Raw genomic sequence first — 18094 nt, 5'->3', positions numbered from 1 at the left:
GGGAGGGAGGGAGGAAGGAAGGAGAGAGAAGGAGGGAGGGAGGGAGGAAGGAAGGAAGGAGAGAGAAGGAGGGAGGGAGGGAGGGAGGAAGGAAGGAGAGAGAAGGAGGGAGGGAGGGAGGGAGGGAGGGGGAGGAAGGAAGGAAGGAAGGAAGGAAGGAAGGAAGGAAGGAAGGAAGGAAGGAAGGAGCCCTCTCTAAGCGGTTTACAGAGTCAGCCTCTTGCCCCCAACAATTTGGGTTCTCTTTTTACCCACCTTGGAGGAATGGAAGGCTGAGTCAACCTTAGGAAGGAAGGAAGGAAGGAAGGAAGGAAGGAAGGAAGGAAGGAAGGAAGGAAGGAAGGAAGGAAGGAAGGAGGGAGGGAGGGAGGGAGGGAGGGAGGGAGGGAGGGAGGAAGGAAGGAAGGAAGGAAGGAAGGAAGGAAGGAAGGAAGGAAGGAAGGAAGGAAGGAAGGATGGATTGTGGGGTCCTTGATGCTCTGTGAACTTGGTGGTTTTCTTAGACATTTCAAGACCCAACTAGGTAACATCGTCAGTGTTTGAAAGGAGTGGTGTTTGCAGAATGATGGAGGAGGAGAAGGAGAAGGAGGAGGAGGAGGAGGAGGAGGAGGAGGAGGAGGAGGAGGAGGAGGAGGAGGACAAGGATGATTGTGGGATCCTTGGTGCTCTATGAACGTGCTATGAATGCACACAAGACAAAGAATGAGGTTTTTCAACACGTCTTTATTGAATACTGAACACACCCAACCGTTGTCCTGCTTTTCAACAGAGTACCAAAAAAACAAATACACAACGTTTTACTCCTTCCTTACTCCTTCGCACCTTCTAATTCAGCTGGGGGCATCAGATGGTGTTGTTTTTTTTGTACTGGCTGGGGAGGATGGGTTCTGTAATCCCAATATAGGCGGATTTTGGGAAGGCAAACTTTAAAGACAGATTACTAAATGCAAGAACTGATGACAAAAGGACTGTGTTTGTCGACTCTCTGGTGCCTCCCCATGGCAATTTATTAAAAAGTCTACAGGGAAAAAAAAACAGTTTTTTTCCCCCCCCACCCCCCCAGCTAAATTTTCTGCTAAAAAAATCAAAGCAGAATAAAAGATCGGATGCAGTCCGGGACCTCGAGGGTTATGTACAATGTTTCGTTTTAACGAAAGTCCCCCCCCCCAATATATATATTTTAAAAAGATATGATTTTTTTTAAATATGTTGCCATTCTAGAAATAAATTCTCTATAATATATATAAAATCTATTTATTTATAGAAATAAGAACCTGTCGCTCGGTCTTTCATCCCAAAATACAGAAACCCTATCGGAAATCCGCAGCTGTGTCATGCCCCTGTTGGAATCGGATTCTGAGGGGGAGGTCGAGCAGCGACGGGGAGTGGGAGTGTGGCTCCGGTGGCCGTAGAGAAAAGTGGGGAAAGGCAAAGGCTGGTTGGGCATTCAGAGGAAGACCCAGGCCCACCCCCTCTTCATCCTAGAGCACACAGGAACAGATAAGGGAGCAACATGGCTTACGGGGGAGGAAAAGGCCCTGATTCCCTTCATTAGCTGCAGCTGGGAAAACAGGATATAAAGGGCATTTTCACACAGCACTTTGCTGGAAGCAAAGCGTCCATTACCTTTGTTTGTCAAGTCTTACCTGGGTTCCGGCATCCTCCCAACTGTACGCGTCTCATTATCTTTTGAAGTCTGCAATTCCTTATCCTGCCCTGTCTCATTAATGGCTGCAGCTTTGTGGTTTGTGTTTTATAATTTATATGTACTTTGGGTTCCGGGGGAATTTCTTCCCTTTAAAAACTGTTCTTGGGAGAGTTTTTTTTCTCCAGCCGAGGATAACTGGACATTGGGGGGCCAAATTGGAGGCATTAAAGGGACTTTACCCACTTTTGTGACTTTGTTGCTTTTGTGCCACGCCCCTTTGGGTCATCACAAGCTTGATGGAGGAGGGGGAATGTAGATTTACATTTTTTTAGTAAATACCTGCAGACATACCCTCTCAGCACAATTGTTTTGATGAGAATAATTTGAACCGAAAATCTGCAAGAATTCTACCCAACAAAGCATTAGTCTAACTCCAGAGGGGCAGTCCTCGACTTGTAACCAAAACGGGGAGCCGAATTTCCATCGCTAAACAAGGTGGTGGTTTAAGTAATTCATGCTGAATTTCACAATCCCTTTCTGCCGTGGTTGTTGAGCGAATCACACGGTCCTTAAGCGAATCTGGCTTTTCCCCACTGACTTCGCTTGTGTCAGAAAGTTCACAAATGGTGACACATTTGTGCTGCTTGCCAAGTGCTGAAATTGTGACCATTTCATGCTGAGGATGCTTAATGGTCATAACTGCGAGGACCAGTCAAAGGAATATTTTTTTCCCCGCTCTCATCGCCGTTGTGACTTTGGATGGTCAGTAAACCCATGGTTGTAAGTCAAGGATTGGCTGTGCAACCCTCACAGCCATGGGTTCATTTCTAAATTTAGCATTTTGGAACACTAGATAATAACAGATCATCAGAGTTGGAAGGGACCTTGTAGGTCATCTAGTCCAACCCCCACCCCAGCAGGAGACCCTACCCCATTTCTGACAAAGGGTAGTCCAATCTCTTCTTGGAAGTTTCCAGGGATGAAGCTCCCACAACTTCTGTTCCATGGGTTGATTGTTCTCACTGTCAGAAAAATTTATCCTTATTTCCAGGTTGAATCTCTCCTTGATAACAGAATAACAGAATTGGAAGGGACTTTGGAGGTCATCTAGTCCAACCCCCTGCCCAAGCAGGAGACCCTACACCATTTCTGACAGATGGGAGTCCAGTCTCCTCTTGAAAGCCACCAGGGATGAAGCTCCCACAACTTCCGAAGGCAACTTCTGTTCCATCCGTTAATTGTCCTCCCTGTCAGAAAGTTTCTCCTTATTTCCAGGTTGAATCTCTCCTTGTTCAGTTTCCATCCATTATTATTCCTTGTCTGGCCTTCAAAGGTGCTTTGGAAAATAGATTGACCCCTTCCTTTCTGTGGCAGCCCCTGAAATATTGGAACACTAAAGATTAAAACTCTGCAAATGTAAATACAAAGGGTTATATTTGAGTCCTTTGGCACACATGCAGCCTCCCGCACGCCCCCAACTTTTCCTGTTTTGTCCTAGTGTTTCTTGCACCAACATGTTAAAAGCAGTGCACAAATACATCCGTGCCAAAAGGTTGGGGAAAGTTGTACACTTGAAAGATAAAACAACAGAATGACAGAGCTGCAAGGGACCTTGGAGGTCTTCTAGCCTGACCCCCTGCTCAAGCATGGGGTCTCCCATTTCAGACAAGTGTTTGTCCAATCTCTTCTTGAAAAACCTCCATTAATGGAGCACCCACAACAAGCAGTTCCACTGGTTAATTGTCCTCACTGTGAGGAAGTTTCTCCATAATTCCTGGTTGCTTCTCTTCTTCAATTAGTTTCCACCCGTTGCTTCTTGTCCTGCATTCAGGGGCTTTGGAAAATAAATTTATCCCCTCCTCTTTGGGGTAGCCCTTCAAATACTGGACTACTGGTATCATGTCACCTCCCCTTGTCCTTCTTTTCTCTAGACTAGCCATACCCAATTCCTGCAACCATTTTTCATGTGTTGCAGCCTCCACGAACCTGGGATGGCTTGAAAACTATTGAATGGTTATAGTTAGGCTTGAGCTGGTGGCATGCTACGTTGCTCCAAGCGTTTCGTTCTCCACTTTAAGGCTGGACCAAGATGGCCCATCCTCACTGTGGACAATTTCCACTTTTGCTGGAGGAACACGGACAAAGATCTGGTTGATGGGAAACGCAGCGTTGTCATTAAAGCAGAAAGGATCAACACGTTTGACCGACAAGGATGGGCAGACAGTCCAGCTGAAGTCAGAAACTATAGCTGGGGTTCTAGAAAAGTAAATGATTCTGCTTATTTTTCTGGAGGTGATAGAACACTGTAGGCCTGTCTGCTGGAAGTGTTTTTTTTTTTCTAAGCTGATCCTACGAATTTGTCAATTAAAATAAGCCCAATCCTCAGCAGTTCAGTTTTCTTCAACAGGGAACCAATTTCTGAATTTTTTTTCCCTGCTGAGTTGTCCTTGTCCGAAGTCTCGTTTGCGTCTAGGGATGGTGGCAGAGTTTGCTTTGCTTCTATCTTGGGAAGAAAACATGGTTTGTCTTCTCCATGGGGAAACGTAGGTTGGTTGCCCCTGACCACAATCATCTCAACTTCTTGGGTGTGAGAGAAATGGGGACCACACATCTAAATCCCAGTTTGGTTCTTCCTTAGTCTTAAACTCATGTTCGTTGGACAATCGATTGTGTTCCTAGAATGAGTAACGCTGAGAAAGATTCAGGAAAACCCTTCTAAGGGGTAGTGGGTGGAGGAAGAACCAGGAGAAAGCCAGATGAGATCTTGCGTTCCCTCCAGAACTCCATCTCTTGGGGTCGTTAGATAGGACTCGGTGTGGTCTTCAGCTCTTCCGAATGGTCCATCACCCACCTCTTCCATAGCAGGTCGAACAGCAAGAGTTAGTCCCTTCTCATTTGGGTTCTTGGATGGTTTCCTCCAACGTTACGGTTCTGGTTTTCGTAAAATCAAAGGTGCTGAGATGGAGAGGTGAAAGGTAGGGAGACGACGCTCCAGACATCAATATGGTTAGAGAGGGCATGGACTCCACCTTCCATCTTCTGTTGTCTAACCACACTGGAGAGAAGGTCAAGAGGCAACCATCGTGGTGGAGAAACGTGAAGGACAAACCGAGGAACTGAAGAGCAGGAACTTTGAAAGGCAGAAAAAAGAAGAGAGAGAAACCATCCTATTTGTTTTTAATTTGGCCAGTGATGGAGCTCCTTGATGGACTTCGTTGGGTGCTGTTCACCACCTCCGGGGCAAACCCACTCGCTCCGATGCTCCTTAGGCAACCTTAAATGCATCTATTTTCTTCTTCCTCCTCTGCTGCCTTCCTTTCTTGTTCCTCTTCACGTTTTCATTCTTCTCTGCAAGACAACAAACAAAAGACGCGCGGAGTCAGGCTACTTCCTTACTGAAGCGTGAAATCTTTGGCCAGGGCAGCCCCGTTTGCTATTAACGAGCAAAACATTTTCTCCCTCTGCCAAAAAGAACCCCCCCACACACACATCTGGTTTTCAACTCTCTTTTCAACACCAGCCGACTGGTTGGTTGGTTTTTGTTGTTGTTGTTGTTTTGTTCCAGAATATTGTCAGGGGAGGGACTGAGAGGAGATGAAAGTTTGCTCCACTTTAGAAAATTTTGCAAAACCAGCTTGATGGCTTCTGAAATTTTATGTCTATCATCTCCCTCTCTCTCTCCCTAGTCTAAGTGCTTTTGCTATTTATTTATGTCTTATCTCTCTGTCTCTCTATCTATCTTCTATCTGTTCTGTCTGTCTGTGTCTGTTTGTCTAGATAGATGATAGATAGATAGATGATAGATGATAGATAGATAGATAGATAGATAGATAGATAGATAGATAATAGGTAGGTAGGTAAATAGATGATAGGTAGATAGGTGGGTAGGTAGATAGATAGATAGATAGATAGATAGATAGATAGATAGATAGATAGATAGATAGATAGAGATAGGTAGGTAGGTAAATAGATGATAGGTAGGTAGGTGGGTAGGTAGATAGATAGATAGATGATAGATAGATGGATGATAGGTAGGTAGGTAGATAGATAGATATAGATGGATGGATGGATGGATGGATGGATGGATGGATGGATAGATAGATAGATAGATAGATAGATAGATAGATAGATGGATAGATAGATAGATAGGTAATAGGTAGGTAGGTAGGTAGATAGATAGATAATAGGTAGGTAGGTAAATAGATGATAGGTAGGTAGGTGGGTAGGTAGATAGATAGATAGATGATAGATGGATGATAGGTAGGTAGGTAGGTAGATAGATAATAGATAGGTAGGTAGGTAGATAAGTAGGTAAGTAGGTAGGTAGGTAAATAGATGATAGGTAGGTAGGTAGGTAGGTAGATAGATAGATAGATAGATAGATGATAGATAGATGGATGATAGGTACGTACGTAGGTAGGTAGGTAGGTAGATAGATAGATAATAGATAGGTAGGTAGGTAGATAAGTAGGTAAGTAGGTAGGTAGGTAAATAGATGATAGGTAGGTAGGTAGGTAGGTAGATAGATAGATAGATAGATAGATAGATAGATAGATAGATAGATAGATAGATATCATCTATATCTCTCCATCCATCCATCCACTCACCCATCCATCCAAGTTGACTTGGCCTTTCCTCCTTTCGAGGTGGGTAAAATGAGGACCCAGATGGTTGGGGACAAGAGGCTGACTCTGTAAACTGCTTACAGATGACTGGAAAGCACTATGAAGCGGTATATAAGTCTAAGTGCTAATGCTATTTATTTATCTATGTCTTACCTCTCTATCTATCATTCAGTCTCTCACTGTTTCTCTCTCTCTCTCTCTCTCTCTCTCTCCCTCCCCATGTCTGTCTGTCTAGTATTTCTGCCTCTCTGTCTTTCTGTCACTCACTCACTCACTCACTCACTCACTCACTCTATCTATCTATCATCTATCATCTTATCTATCTGTCTGTCTGTCTGTCTGTCTGAATGCAGCATGGCAGGCTAACTCTGCCCACTGCCAGGAAATTTGATCCTGACTCAGCCTTCTGTCCTTCCGAGGTGGGTAAAATGAGGACCCAGATGGTTCGGGGCAAGAGGCTGACTCTGTAAACTGCTTAGAGTGGGGCTGTGAAGTACTGTGAAGTGGTCTATAAGTCTAAGTGCTACTACTAAGTGCTAACAAAGGTGGTAAAATGGGCCAAACCTGACTTCATAAATGTCTCACTTGGCCACAGGGATTTTGAGCTCAGTTGTGGTCATAAGGCGAGGACTAGGCTGTCGGGTTAGCTTACCTGGCTAGATTTCCAGTCTGGTCTTACCTGGTAAGGCTGTGGAGACCATAGGATCTTTTGTTAAGGACAACCTAGGGTGGGATTCTACCAGTTCACACCGGTTCTACAGAACCGGTTGTTATGATTCTGCCCAGTTCGGAGAAGCGGCAAATCAAGGCCCTGGCTGGCCCCACCTCTCCCCTCCCAGTCAGTCCTTATTGCACATGTGCAACATTGCACGCATGCTCAACATCACTGACTGCGTTCTTCCCCACCCAGTCATGCCTTAAGGTACTAAGGTGCTGCATACCCCTCTTATGCGCTAGTTTTTACTTTCCTAAGCCCCAGGGAAGGCTTTTGGGAGCAAAAATGCCGCCCGAGAAGCTTCCCTGAGGCCCAGAAGGCCCCCCCCAAAATGGAGGGGGTGCTGCAAAAAATGCCACGCCTACCCAGTCACATGGGCACACCCACCTAGCCGTGCCACCTAGCCACGCCCACAGTTGTTACAAAATGTGAATCCCACCCCTGAGTGGCCCGGCATTCAAATCTTACCTCCGGGACAATGTCTCTTCATCCGACAATTCCGGGACTCGGACAGCTCTGGACAGAGAGCCGCCTCATCTTTCTCGCTCCAGAGTGTCTCCCGAACTCGGCTCTCTGAGCCCCATTTGTACCCACACATCCGCCCTTGCTTGGTGCAGGGGCTCCAACTGCTCCAGGGGGCTGCCTCGCAGTTTTCTGGGGGTGGGGGAGAGAGGGAGAGATGGAAGAGAGTAGTGAGACTCAACGAGGACTAGAATCTTGTCAGTTGCCATGCTGTGGGGTCCTTGGTGCTCTCTGAGCTTGGTTGTTTTCTTGCAGATGTTTCATGAGGTAGGGTTTCCTGCCTAGGCAAGGGGGTTGGACTAGAACAGGGGTCGCCAACCTTTTGGACCTCAGGGACCACCAAACTCATCATTTTAAGTCCCGTAGACCAGAGACCCTGGGAAAACCCCCCAAAAAGTCTGCAGGAAAATCCCCCACCCTGTTTTCCTACCAATCGATCATTCTTTATTTGGGGTCACCGGATACCGTCTCCAGCTCCGTTCTCAGGGGGAGAGAGAAAGAGAGGGAGAGACTTTTGGCTTCATGCAAGGAAAACAGCAGAAGCTGCAGAAGTCTTTCTTTCTCTCCCCCCAAACTCCGCCAGAAATGAGTCTTTACCGGTGCAGCCTCTTGGAGCAGGAGGCCTTGCAGGGTCCCAAAGGCTCATTTCTGGCGGAGTTTGGGGGAGAGAAAGAAAGACTTTGGCTGCTTTCCTTGCGTGCAGCCAAAAGCAGAAGGAGAAAGAAGCGGAAAGAAGCAGCCCGGTGGCCAGGCCAGGTGAGTAGTGCAAGTTTCCCCCCTCCACCCTTTCCCTCCACCCCTTACTACCTCATGTTGTTCGCAGTGCAAACCACGCAAGCCTTGTGTTCCCACTCAGCCTGGATTAATTGCTTTGGGGGTGACATTTCTCTGCAGACCACCAAAATTTTCTCACAGACCACCATTGGTCCCCGGCCCACTGGTTGGCGACCACTGGACTAGTTGACCTCCAGGATCCCTTCCAACTCTGTTTATTCTATTCTATTCTATTCTATTCTATTCTATTCTATTCTATTCTATTCTATTCTATTCTATTCTACTCTGTTCTATTCTTATTTCTATATTCTAGTCTATTCTAATTTCTATATTCTATTCTATTCTATTTTCTATTCTATTCTATTCTATTCTACTCCACTCTATTCTATTCTTATTTCTATATTCTATTCTATTCTAATTTCTATAACCTATTCTATTCTATTTTCTTTTCTATTCTACTCTATTCTAATTTCTATATTCTATTCTATTCTATTCTATTCTATTCTATTCTATTCTATTCTATTCTATTCTATTCTATTTTCTATTCTATTTTCTATTCTATTTTCTATTCTATTCTATTCTATTCTATTCTATTCTATTCTACTCCTATTCCTATTCCCTATTCTATTCTATTCTATTCTATTCTATTCTATTCTATTCTATTCTATTCTATTCCATTCCATTCCATTCCATTCCATTCCATTCCAATAAAACAAATTTAGCAGGTTATGACCAAAATAGGGAACATCATCAGGGCTAGAAGGGAGAGGGATTTGTGGAGAGAGGGAGGAGGACTGTGGATTCCTGGTGCTTTCTAAGCTGGGTCGTTTTCTTACCGACATTTCATGACCCAACTAGGTGACCCAACTACATCATCGTCTGTGTTTGAAAGGAATGGTGTTTGCAGAATGAAATTTAAGGAAGAGAAGAGGGGGAGGAGGAGAGAAAGAGGAGGAGGAGGAGGAGTGTAGGGGCCTTGGTACTGTCTGAGTTTGATGGTTTTCTTGCAGATGTTTCATGACCATACTAGGGAACATTATCAGTGCTAGTAGGGAGTGGGGCTCTTGGAGAGGAGGAGGAGAAAGAGGGAGAAGGGAGGAGGAAGGAGGAAGGAAGACGACTGTGGATTCTTGGTGCACTCTGAGCTTGCGTGTTTTCTTTCAGACATTTCTTTACCCAAACTAGGTAACATCATCAATGCTAGAAGGGAGTGGGGTGTGAGGAGGAGGAGGAGGAGGAGGAGGAGGAGGAGGAGGAGGAGCAGCAGGAAGAGAAGGAGGAGGAGGAGGAGGAGGAGGAGGAGGAGGAGGAGGAGGAGGAGGAGGAGGAGGAGGAGGAAGAGGAAGAGGAGGAGGAGGAGGAGGAGGAGGACAATGACTGTGGGGTCCTTAGTGCTCTCTGAGCTTGGTGGTCTACTTGCTGACATTTCATTACCAAACTAGGTAACACGAGTCATGAAACATCTGCAAGAAAACCGCCAATCTCAGAGAGCACCGAGGACCCCACAGTTCGATTCCGAGCCCCCGATATTCTCTTCTACCAATTGCCAAGCTCCTTGTCCATCTAGCCCAGCTCTGAGTTGATCCCGGGTGGTAGTGAGTCCCTAGGTGGGCACAGGACGCAAGCCAAGCCCTCTCTGGACCTCAGTTCAGCTCGTGGCACAGTCCATTCGACGTTGCTTTTGCACCCGATTGTTCAGAATCCTCCCTCCAGGATGCGGTGGGGGAAGAAAGGTGGGGGGTCGGGGGTGCTACTCCCTCCTGCAGCTTGGCCTTACCTTGGCATTCCCGGGTGCTGTGCCAGGCCATGGTGTCAGGAGGACAGGTGCTTAAGCATTTCCCTTTGTGCAGGTAGAAGCGCTCTTGGCATCTCATGCAAAAGTCTTTGCTGAAACAGCTCTCGCAGTTGGGCGACCGGCATTCTAAGAACGGAGAGGTTCCGTGTTAAGAAAAAGCCACCTTTAAACTCAGTCTGATTCCTGGCATGCCCATACGGCTAGTCCTCAGCTTACGACCGTAATGGAGTCTGTCTCTCAGAGAGAGCCAGTTTGGTCTAGTCCAGGGGTAGGATTCAGCCGGTTTGGCCCGGTTCATGAGAACCGGATATTAAAATTTACAATGTGGTTCGCCAAAATGGTAGCTGAACTGACTGGCTGGCTACGTCCAACCTGCCTCTCCCCTCCCCTCCCAGGAGTCTCCACGCGGCCCATTTTATTTATTTATTTATTTATTTGATTTGCCAATTGTTTACAAGATAATAAGTATAAGTGTATACATAGTTGTGAATACATGAAATGGGTACATATAAGAAAAATAAAAAGAATAAGAGAAACAATAGGACAGGGACGGTAGGCACGTTGGTGCGCTTATGCACGCCCCCTACAGGCCTCTTAGGAAAGGGGTGAGGTCAATAGTAGACAGTCTAAGGTTAAAGTTTTTGGGGTTTGAGGAAGAGACTACAGAGTCGGGTAGAGTATTCCAGACATTGACCCCTCTGTTGCTGAAGTCGTATTTCCTGCAATCAAGTTTGGTGCGGTTTACTTTGAGTTTGTATCTATTGTGTGCTCTTGTGTTGTTATGGTTGAAGCTGAAGTATTCATTGACGGGTAGGACATTGCAATGTATGATTTTATATACCATACTTAGATCAGACCGAAGACGGCGTAGTTCAAGGTTTTCTAGTTCTAGAATTTCAAGTCTGGTGGCATAAGGTATTCTACAACGAGTAGAGGAGTGGAGAACTCTTCTTGTGAAATATTTCTGGACTTTCTCAATTGTGCTAATATCAGATACGTAATGAGGGTTCCAGACTGATGAACTGTATTCGAGTATTGGTCTAGCAAATGTTTTGTATGCTCTGGTTAGTAGTGTGATATTACCAGAGAAAAACTACGTAGGATTAGGTTAACAACTCTTAATGCCTTTTTGGCTATGTAGTTGCAGTGGGCTCTAGCACTTAGATCATTAGAGGTGAGTATTCCAAGGTCCTTTACAGAGCTTGGGTCATCAACAAGATCTTGACTATTCAGCTTGTATTTTATTTTCTGATTTTTTTGCCAATATGTAAGACAGAGCATTTATTTGTTGAGATTTGAAGTTGCCATTTGTTTGACCATTCAGATACATAGTCAAGATCTTTTGTAGGGTAGCAGTATTGTCTGTGGTATTGAACAGCTTTACATCATCAGCGAAGAGAACGCAATTGCTCTTAATATGATCACAGAGGTCGTTTATGTAGAGTATGAAGAGAGTTTTTGGATGCAAGTAATTTTGGATGCAAGTAAATGCAGGGTCCACACGGAGACTCTGGGAGGGTAAAAAACAGCCCCCCGGAAGTTCCAGAAGTCCAGAAACAGGCTTGTTTCCATTTCTGGAGAGCCTCTGGAGTCCGGGGGAGGCCCTTTCCACCTTCACACAGGCCCGAGGGAAGCCTCAGGACTCTGGGGAAGGTGAAAAATGACCAAACCGGAAGCTCCGGTAGGCCACGCCCACCCAGCAACTGGGCAGAGAACCAGTTGTTGGGATTTTTGACTCCCATCCCTGGTCTAATCCGGTGGTTAAGATACCAGGCGAGTAACCAGAGACCCTGACTTTGGTTGGATGACTTTGGGTCAAGCACTGGGAGACTGGGGAGTCTAGTCCTGCCTTAGCTATCGAAGTTAGCGGAGTAACTTCGGGCCAATCACAAGATGATGGTGGTCTCTAGTTCCACCTTAGGCATGAAAGGTGGTTGGCTGGCTTTGGGCCAATCACCAAGAGAAGGTGAGTTCTAGTTCCACCTTTAAGCACAAAAACTGACTGGGTGAATTTGGGCTAATCATCAGGAAACTGGGAGTTCTAGTCCTACCTTAGTTATGAAAGCCGTCTGGCTGCCTTTGGGCCAATTACCAGGAGACAGTGAGTTCTAGTCCCGCCTTAGGCATGAAAGCCAACTGGGTGACTTTGGGCCAATCCCCAGGAGGCAGTGAGTTCTAGTCCCGCCTTAAGCATGAAAGCCAACTGGGTGACTTTGGGCCAATCACCAGGAGACAGTGAGTTCTAGTCCCACCTTAGGCATGAAAGCCAACTGGGTGACTTTGGGCCAATCACCAGGAGACAGTGAATTCTAATCCCGCCTTAGCCATGAAAGACAGCTGGGTGACTTTGGGCCAATCCCCAGGAGACAGTGAGTTCTAGTCCCGCCTTAGCCATGAAAGACAGCTGGGTGACTTTGGGCCAATCACCAGGAGCCTGTGAGTTCTAGTCCCACCTTAGGCATGAAAGCCAACTGGGTGACTTTGGGCCAATCACCAAGAGACAGTGAATTCTAATCCCGCCTTAGCCATGAAAGACAGCTGGGTGACTTTGGGCCAATCACCAGGAGACAGTGAGTTCTAGTCCTGCCTTAGGCATGAAAGCCAACTGGGTGGCTTTAGGTACAAAAGCTAGTCGCGTGATCTTGAGCCAATCGCCAGGAGGCTGGGAGTTCTGGTTCTGTCCTAGCTGCAAAAGTTTATCTCTGATCCATCCCGATCACAAGCGACAATAAAGCTTCTTTTATCTTACGTGTATATGTGTTTTTATCTTTTTTTTTTTTTAAGGCGGTTCTTTTTCAAAAAAAAAATCTGCCTAGTTTGGTTTTGCCTTTGTAATTTTTTTTTTCTTTGAAATTCCTATTTTAATTTCTTGAATAAATGAAAACTAATCTGATAAAGAGGAGTGAGAACTGAGAACTTGGCAGTTGCCCCCAAATTGCACACATTCCTTCTACTGGTATGTTTCTATTTTGCTCACACCAGTGGTGGGATTCATAATTATTATTTTTTTACTACCGGTTCTCTTGGTGGGCGTGGTGTGCTTTGGTGGTTGTGGCTTGGTGGGCGTGGCAAAGGAAGGATACTGTAAAATCCACATTCCCTCCCCACTCCTTGGGGAAGGATACTGTCAACCCATAAGACATTTCTATGCTTGTTTTAGTAGTTGCCATGAAAAATAAAAGGGTGGGGGAGAAGAGAAAGGAAATCCGGAAGAGCAGTGCAGCAGTTTGAAAGTGAAAATACATTCCAACTCTTCATCTTTAAAAGACTGTAACTAAACTACCAGGGCTTTTGCCCATGAATATATTCAATTGGAGAACGTGAATGATGACACCCAGCCTGTGAAGGTGCTCAATGGGAGAATCTGATTTATGACACACCCAGGGGGGAGAGGGGAAACAGGATCACAGAGGACAGGAAATGATGTAGGCCAGAGTTGGCTTCATACAGGGCAGGGCCAGGATGTCGCCTCTAATGAATCGTTTGAAGTTTTTTGAAGTTTGGCTCGAGAATCATGATTTCATTAGGGCGATTGCTGGAATCCTGACAGAAACTGCAAAATCTCCATTCCCTCCCCCTAGGATTCAAATTTCTTAACAACCCATTCTGTGGGTGTGGACTAATTTGTGGGTGTGGCTTGGTGGTCATGTGACTGACTGGGCATGGCTTGCTGACTGGGCATGGCTTGGTGGTCATGTGACTGGCCGGGCATGGCTTGTATGTAAATATTATAAATATTTATATAAATATTGAATTTTTTTATTTTTTTAAAAAGAGCAACTTTTACCCAAAATCAGGCAAAGCAAACAGATTGAGTTGCTCACAGAATCACAGATTCATTCAGAGATCTATATATCTGCCATCGGCTAGCTCAGTCTGTCACATAAAATTTGCTTGCAAGCAAAATTTGTTTGCAAAATTAACTCACAACACATCAGGTATGTAAATATTAATTTTTTTATTAAAAAAAGAGCAACTTTTATCCAAAATCAGGCAAAGCAGGCAGGCAGATTGAGTTGCTCACAGAATCACAGATTCACTGAGAGATCTATCTTTCTGCAATCTGCTGCCTGAGTCTGCACTGAAAAATAGAAGCTTCGGTCCTAAGGAAGGTTCAGCTCTGCTTTTAGATTACCTAGAAAGCAAGAAATTCACCATTTCCTGCTTTCTAGCTAATTTTAATCTCCTGGCAGAGCAGAACAGCTGATGGTCGGGGTGGGGGGGAAAAGGAAAAATAGCAACTTTACAGGCAAGTTTGATGGCACGCATGCCAGGTAAGGAGTGGGTGGGGTGGAGTGGGGCCAGCCAGTGGTGCGATTTGCCAGTTCTCTGGCAGGTAGAATCCCACCCCTGGTGAGAATGCATTTTGCGTGTGTGTGTGTATGTGTGGTCCATTTCCTCAGCTGTGCCACGCAGACAACTGACAAGCGCTGCGCGCAGGTGCACAGCATTTCAAACTCCTCTTCTTTCCTGCTTTTTCAACCTCCGCTGTGCCGCGCAAAGCAGCGGAGGTTGAAAAAGCATGAAATAAAGGACAGGTATGAACCCAGGCGGTTGGGTGGGCCAAACAGAGCAGCAGACGCCGAAGCAGTTCAGTGTCTGCTGCTCTTCAGAGCTACCGGTTCTATAGAACCGTGCTGAACTGGTAGCATCCCACCCCTGCATCCCACCCCACTAACCTGCTTTCCAGCTCCGTTCTCCTGTGCAGGGCAACCAAAGAAGACCCAGCCGATCAGCTGGGACTCAATGGGAGGCAGAGAAGAGATGGGGTTGGCGGGGCCAGTCAGAGGTGGGATTGGCCGGTTCTCCGAACCACTCAAAATTTCCGCTACCGGTTCTCCAGAACCAGTCAGAACCTGCTGGAATACCACCTCTGGCTCACACGCTCACAACTCTTGAGAATTTGCTTCCTACAACGCTGGCTACCTACTGATGCATCGGTTGACGTCCAGGCTTCGCTGCCCGTAGTAGCCCAATGGGCAGGCGTGGACACAGGCCCCGTACTGTCGGATCCCATCCCTCCAGATGAGGAGGAAGAGGCGCTGCTGGCAGGAGACGCAGCCGTTGTCTTCGGAGCACATAACGCAACCGGTGCAGTTCTCAAACATGGTGGCACTCACTAAAAAACAAAACGAAAAACAGCAGAATAACAGAATTGGAAGGGAACGTGGAGGTCATCTAGTCCAGCAGCCTCCAACCTTCTGGGGTTTTACAGAATACTTTACAGAATAACAGAGATGGAAGGGGCCTTGGAAGTCATCTAATACCAGTAATACCAGTACTAATACCACTCTATAAAGCCTTAGTAAGACCACACCTAGAGTACTGCATCCAGTTTTGGTCACCACATTATTAAAAGAAGATGTTGAGACTCTAGAAAAAGTGCAGAGAAGAACAACCAGGATGATGAGGGAACTGGAGGCTAAAACATACAATGAACGGTTGCAGGAACTGGGCCTGGCTAGTCTAGTGAAGAGAAGGACCAGGGGAGACATGATAGCGGTCTTCCAATATTTGAGGGGCTGCCACAGAGAGGAGGAAGGGGGTCAAGCCATGTTCTAAAGCACCTTTGAAGGCCAGACAAGGAATAATGGATGGAAACGGAACAAGGAGAGAGATTCAACCTGGAAATAAGGAAGAATTTTCCGACAGTGAGAATAAACAACCCATGGAACAGAAGTTGCCCTCAGAAGTTGTGGGAGCTTCATCCCTGGAGGCTTTTAAGAAGAGACTGGACTGCCATTGGTCAGAAATGGCGTAGGGTCTCCCGCTTGGGCGGGGGGTTGGACTAGATGACCTACAAGGTCCCTTCCAACTCTGATGATCTGTTATCTGTTATCCTCTAGTGCAACCACTTGCTCAGGCAGGAAACCTTATATACCATTTCAGACAAATGGGCTGCCCAATCTCTTCTTGAAAACCTCCAGTGATGGAGCAGCCACAACTTCTGGTGGCAAGCAGTTCCACTGTTGAATTGTCCTCCCTTGTCGGAAAGTTTCTCCTTCATTCCGGGTTGCTTCTCTCCTTGCCCCTCCCCTCCCAAGAGCCTCCAGGTGGCACATTTTGGATCCCAGGTAAACTCCCGGAAGTTCCATAAGTCCAGAAACGGGTCTGTTTCCAACTTCCGGAGACCCTCTGGATCCCAGGGGAGGACATTTTTGGCCTCCCAGAGGCCCAAGGGAAGCCTCTGGACTCTGGGGAAGGTGAAAATGACCCCCCCCCGCCCCCGGCGGTGCAGGAGTCTGACTAGGCCACGCCCACCATGCGCCACACCCACCCAGCAACCAGGCAGAGAACCTGGCTGCTAAAATTTTTGCAACCCACCCCTGCACCCTTGGGATGTGAATCTGGCCTCCTCCTCCGTTGACTTTGCTGGTCCGAAGGTTAATTTTTTTTTCCCTTTTAGGAATAATACCAGAAGGATATAGGAAGGGTTTTGATTTTATCTAATAGTACATGTGTGGATGGTGGCTAGAATAATATATGGGCAATACTGGAAGAAGGAAAGCACACCGCCCGAAACAGAGATCACAAGGAAAATTACGGCCTGTGCAGAATCGGACCTAGAATTAAAAAAACAAAACAAGGGGGGTGGGAATCGGAGTATTATGAAACGTTGAATTAATTGTGTCACTGGTTGCACAGACGAAGGCAAAGTCGGAACATAAGTAGCTACGAGGATCAGAAGAATTAGCAAGCAATGTCTCAAACAAGAGGATTGTAAACGGTGAAGTAAAATTTATACATATGTGTTCTGTCCCACCTGTATCCACAGATGAAAACTTCAAGTTACAGAGTTCAAATACTTTACGTAAACAAAACCAGAGACAGAAGATACAATTGCTCTGTTATCACAGTCCTTTGGCGATCCTCCTAGAATCTGTCCGGCAATTCTGTATAGTTCGTAAATCGGACGCAATTCTTTCCAAGGCAAAATTCACTTTGTTTCCAGCAAAGATTACTAACTCCTACGCTCCCTTATATCCTCTGAGAGAGGGCGTGTCAGTCTCATTAATTAATCCTTTGCTGGACGTCTCTTTTCTAATTGAGATGGACGTCTCAATCTTCTCCTAGTTCTGGCACCCAGCCAGCATCCGGCAGTTTCATCACAGCTTGAAGCCTCTGACACACTTTCCTGATTAACAGTTAACACCTGAGGTGCAATCAGGGAAGTAGATTCAGGGGAGGGAATGGACTCTGAATCCTCCAATAAATCAGGTTCATCTCTCAAATCCAACTCCTCTCCCTCTACTTGACTCCCCTTTAAGTCACTTAATAATGCAGGCTCGAATCTCAGTGCCAGATCTTCTTCATCACTCGAACCCACATCTGCTGACTGATCAGGTTCAAGTCTCGGAGTCACAACACATATGTATAACAATTGCAATGCCAGAACGAATGCACTGTGATGTATTCTTATAATTAAAATTAAAATAAATAAATCGGGGAAAAAAGGAGGAGGAGGAGATCAGGTGACACACACAAACACACACACAAACACACACAGAGACACACACACTGGGAACACTGCAACCTTCATAAATATGAACCAAGAGGTCTGAATTTTGATCACGTGACCCTGGGGAATGACACACAACGGTCGTAAGTGTGAAACACACACCTAAGTCACTCCCCCCCCCCTGGTGGCTTAGCGACCATGCAACGCTACAATAGACACACCCATCCACTGTTATTTACAATTGCGGTCATAAGTCAAGGACTACCTGCATATAGTTTAACCTTGTGTTGCACATAAATACAGGTAGTTGTCAACTCATAAAACATAAAAAGACCAACATATGGTCTTTTTAGAGTTGCCAACAGAAAGGGAGGGAGGGGGGAGCAGTGCAGCAGCTTGCAAACCGAAAGTGCATTCCAGAAATATTTTCAAAGATAGTAATTAGGTGACTGAAGTTTCTGCTGTGCTAAAATCTAACTGGAGAGCATGAGTGATGACTCTGGGCTATGGACGTGTCCCATTGGAGAATATGAATTATGATACACCCAGGGGGTGG

General features: G+C 46.0%; 1 protein-coding gene across 1 annotated transcript in view; it reads right to left on the bottom strand.

Moving 5' to 3' along the window:
* Positions 1–706: 706 nt before the first annotated feature.
* RSPO4 (R-spondin 4) overlaps positions 707–18094 on the bottom strand; it is a 57922-nt gene continuing 40534 nt past the window's right edge. The window contains exons 2-5 of the mRNA XM_087959143.1: positions 15010–15198; positions 10062–10205; positions 7457–7642; positions 707–4996 (exon numbers count right to left, since the gene is read on the bottom strand). Coding sequence (XP_087815269.1) covers positions 4914–4996; positions 7457–7642; positions 10062–10205; positions 15010–15198 — 602 coding nt within the window. The 3' untranslated portion in view covers positions 707–4913. The remainder of the gene's footprint in view (positions 4997–7456; positions 7643–10061; positions 10206–15009; positions 15199–18094) is intronic.

The sequence above is a fragment of the Notechis scutatus genome, chromosome 3 (assembly GCF_049901735.1).
Source record: "Notechis scutatus isolate UNSWTSFEM ecotype Mainland chromosome 3, rNotScu1.2, whole genome shotgun sequence".
NCBI lineage: Eukaryota > Metazoa > Chordata > Lepidosauria > Squamata > Elapidae > Notechis > Notechis scutatus.
The sequence above is the reverse complement of the archived record's forward strand: the minus strand, read 5'-3'. Positions and strand labels throughout refer to the sequence as shown.